The sequence below is a fragment of the Plasmodium gallinaceum genome (assembly GCF_900005855.1).
Source record: "Plasmodium gallinaceum strain 8A genome assembly, contig: PGAL8A_v1_41, whole genome shotgun sequence".
Classification (NCBI taxonomy): domain Eukaryota; phylum Apicomplexa; class Aconoidasida; order Haemosporida; family Plasmodiidae; genus Plasmodium; species Plasmodium gallinaceum.
This window is the reverse complement of record NW_021628348.1, coordinates 1,062-3,225: the sequence shown is the minus strand read 5'-3', so window position 1 is coordinate 3,225 and position 2,164 is coordinate 1,062. Positions and strand designations below refer to the sequence as shown.

Genomic DNA, 2,164 nt, shown 5'->3' with positions numbered 1-2,164 from the left:
TTTTACCACAGAAGTATATATTTTCTTTAAATAATTATATTTTATATATCCTAGCATAGAGAAAAAAAAAAAAGAATATATAAATATTTATAACTCATCACTTTCAATATCTTCATCTTCACTTGGTGGGGGAGTGCCTGCACCAGGTTGACCATATAGTTTTACAATAATTGGTTGGCAGATAGCCTCAACATCTTTTAATTTTTGTTTTAATGACTCAGTGTCTGCTTCTGAATTGTTATTTAACCAATCCTCTGCTTCTTTTATAGCATTAAGAATTGTATCCTTATCTTCTTTATCAATTTTGTCTGCTAGTTTGTCTTTATCTTCAACAGTTGCTCTCATACTTTGAACATAATTATCCAAATTATTTTTAGCTTCAATTCTTTCTCTTAAATTCCTATCTTCATCTGCAAATTTCTCTGCATCATTAATCATCTTTTCTATTTGCTCTTTAGACAATCTACCTTTATCATTAGTAATTGTAATTCCTTTGCTCTTTCCTGTTCCTTTGTCTTCTGCTTCTACATGTAATATACCATTTTTATCAACAGTAAAAGTAACTTCAATTTTAGGTACACCTCTTTGAGCTGGAGGAATACCAGATAATTCGAATTTTCCTAAAAGATGGTTATCTTTTGTTAAGGCTCTTTCTCCTTCAAACACTTGGATTAATACAGCAGGTTGATTATCTTGGTATGTAGAAAATGTTTGAGATTTTTTAGTTGGTATAACAGTATTTCTTTTGATAAGCTGTGTCATAACACCACCGACAGTTTCTATACCTAAGGTTAATGGAGTAACATCTAATAATACAACATCTTGCAATTCTTCACCTAAAATTATACCTGCTTGTATAGCAGCACCATATGCTACAGCTTCATCAGGATTAATACCTCTATTTGGTTCTTTTCCATTAAAAAATTCTTTAATTATTTGTTGAATTTTTGGAATACGTGTTGAACCACCTACTAAAACTATTTCGTCAATTTTGCTTTTTTCATATTTAGCATCTTCTAAAACTTTTTTAACTGGTTCTAATGTTTCTTTGAATAAATCATCATTTAATTCTTCAAATTTTGCTCTTGTTAAAGTTTCAGAAAAATTATATCCTTCTACAATATCTTCAATTTCAATTTGAGTTGAATGGGTAACAGATAAATTTCTTTTGGCTATTTCTACTTCTTTTCTTAATTTCTGAATAGCTCTTTTATCATTTCTAAGATCAATATTGTTTTTTTTTTTAAAAATCTTAATAAAGTGATCCATAACTCTCTGATCAAAATCTTCTCCTCCTAAATGAGTATTTCCTGCTGTAGCATAAACTTCAAATACACCATTATCAATAACAAGGATTGAAACATCAAAAGTACCACCACCTAAATCATATACTAAAATGCTTGTCTCTTCTTTTTTATCTAAACCATATGCTAAAGCGGCAGCTGTTGGTTCGTTTATTATACGAACAATATTTAAACCGGCAATTGTACCAGCATCTTTTGTAGCTTGTCTTTGAGCATCATTGAAATAAGCAGGTACTGTAACAACAGCATTTTTTACTGGTTTACCTAAGAAAGATTGAGCAATTTCTTTCATCTTTTCTAATACCATAGCACTAATTTGTTCAGGAGCGAATGTAGTATCCTTATCCTTAACTTTGACTTTAATATTTGGTTTTCCTTCTTTGTTTATTATTTCATAAGGTAACAAAGCTCTATCTTTAACTACTTCTTGATCATCAAATTTTCTTCCTATTAATCTCTTTACATCAAAGACAGTTTGTGATGGGTGTAAAGTAGCTTCCAACTTAGCAGCTTCACCCACTTTTCTTTCTCCATCAACAAATGATACATATGATGGAGTAATTCTATTACCTAATTCATTATTTAATATTTCCACTCTTCCATTTTTGAATACACCTACACAACTATATGTAGTTCCTAAATCAATACCTATAACAGGTCCTTCAACTAAAAAAAAAAAAAAAAATTAATAATAAATATGTGTATTACAGCAAAAATTTAAAATGTACATATAAATTCTTATTACTTAAAATAAATTACATACAAATTAAAACATGTATAAAAAAAAAAAAAAAAAAAAAAAAAAAAAAAAAAAAAAAAAAAAAAAGAAATGAGCATATGTACACATTATTATCAGAAAT

At 28.3% G+C, this 2,164-nt stretch overlaps 1 protein-coding gene across 1 annotated transcript; it reads right to left on the bottom strand.

Annotated features, from left to right (window-relative positions):
- Nucleotides 1–87: 87 nt before the first annotated feature.
- Nucleotides 88–2,151, bottom strand: PGAL8A_00053400 (heat shock protein 70, putative; the record flags this gene model as incomplete). The annotated part of the gene is made up of 2 exons (XM_028674557.1): nucleotides 88–1,970; nucleotides 2,148–2,151. 2 exons carry the CDS (start codon nucleotides 2,149–2,151, stop codon nucleotides 88–90), a joined length of 1,887 nt encoding a protein of 628 aa, XP_028530897.1.
- Between the last annotated feature and the right edge of the window lie 13 nt (nucleotides 2,152–2,164).